This window comes from Sinocyclocheilus anshuiensis, unplaced genomic scaffold (assembly GCF_001515605.1).
Source record: "Sinocyclocheilus anshuiensis isolate Anshui unplaced genomic scaffold, SAMN03320099.WGS_v1.1 scaffold1473, whole genome shotgun sequence".
NCBI lineage: Eukaryota > Metazoa > Chordata > Actinopteri > Cypriniformes > Cyprinidae > Sinocyclocheilus > Sinocyclocheilus anshuiensis.
The window spans coordinates 845661-847212 of record NW_015548335.1 but is presented as its reverse complement, the minus strand read 5'-3'; the positions used below and the strand labels follow the sequence as shown (position 1 = coordinate 847212).

Here is a 1552-nt window from a genome sequence, read left to right as displayed (position 1 = left end):
ATTATATATAAAATATATATTTGTATATTGTTGTATATAAATATATATATATATATATATATATATATGTATAAATTAAAATTAATAAATAAAAGCTGAAGTACTTTTCTTGGTAGATATTTTTTTCAGACATTCTTAAGAACATTATATCACACATACTGAACTTTCCTTCCAAATGTGACAGGCTTTGCATCTTTCTGGCATCTTTTACTGACTTTTTCTGCCTTCGTTTTTATAGCAGGCTAAACGGGATGAAGATCTACATCGGTCATTCTACAATGAACCCCAATAAATAAACTTTATGCTGGTGATGGTGTACCCCAATGACAGATGCCTACAGCATTCAACAGTTCTTATAATATCATAAAAATGTTCCCTATCTTTAAGCTCAGGATCTGGAGAAAATGTTTATTATGCCGCAAATAAGTCAAAAGATTTTCATAAACAACTACCTGCTAAAGTGAAACACAGGTGTTATTATGAAGCTTCAAAGGCCATTTATTCAAATGCACAACTCACATTTCTTATATTTCTTGGTATCCACTGAGAATCTGTGCACTGCTCTGACAGTTGTGACATGCAGAAATATTATCCACTGGGAATTGATTGTATATATGTTTTGTTTTATTTAAAATGTATATACAATTTGTGACTTGAGTAAAGCCACAGGCAAATTTAGTAGACTGAAACGTCATAAATTATGTCTTAGGGGTTTTATGGGGATATTATCATTTTGTAGGGAATAAAACAAATAAACAAACGAATCAAATAGTTAAGTCACTAAGTCCTAATAATTTAAATGCAATTATGATTTTCAAAAATATTTTGTATATATTCTTTTTTCATGTGTCACAGTAGGTTTATAATAATATTCAGACAAAATAGAATCCTGAATTTTTTATTCAAAACAATGTTTGCCTTTTTTAATGAACCAACCCTTTTCTAACCGTTATTGAATTGTAGACAATTTTTTTGACTGTTTTATACAAATGAAATTTTTGAATATGTTCTTTTGTGGAATTCTTGAATAAAATGTTTGGTTAATAATGATGTCTGACTTTGTGCTTGTTACTGAATGAGAAAACATGATAGATAGATAGATAGATAGATAGATAGATAGATAGATAGATAGTCACAACAACAGAACGACAGATGGACAGGATGATAGAACGATAGAACGATAGAATGATAGAACGATAGAACGATAGAATGATAGATAGATAGATGATAGATAGATAGATAGATAGTCACAACAACAGAACAACAGATGGACAGGACGATAGACAGAACGATAGAACGATAGATAGATAGATAGATAGATAGATAGATATATAGATAGATAGATAGATAGATAGATAGATAGATAGTCACAACAACAGAACGACAGATGGACAGGATGATAGAATGATAGATAGAACGATAGAATGATAGAACGATAGATAGAACGATAGATAGATAGATAGATAGATAGATAGATATATAGATAGATAGATAGATAGATAGATAGATAGATAGTCACAACAACAGAACGACAGATGGACAGGATGATAGA

General features: G+C 29.8%; 1 protein-coding gene across 1 annotated transcript in view; it reads left to right on the top strand.

Annotated features, from left to right (window-relative positions):
• The window catches only part of col28a2a (collagen, type XXVIII, alpha 2a), a 43419-nt gene extending 42488 nt beyond the window's left edge, over positions 1 to 931 (top strand). Inside the window, exon 33 of the mRNA XM_016444394.1 lies at positions 239 to 931. Coding sequence (XP_016299880.1) covers positions 239 to 246 — 8 coding nt within the window. The 3' untranslated portion in view covers positions 247 to 931. The remainder of the gene's footprint in view (positions 1 to 238) is intronic.
• The last annotated feature ends 621 nt before the right edge of the window (positions 932 to 1552 follow it).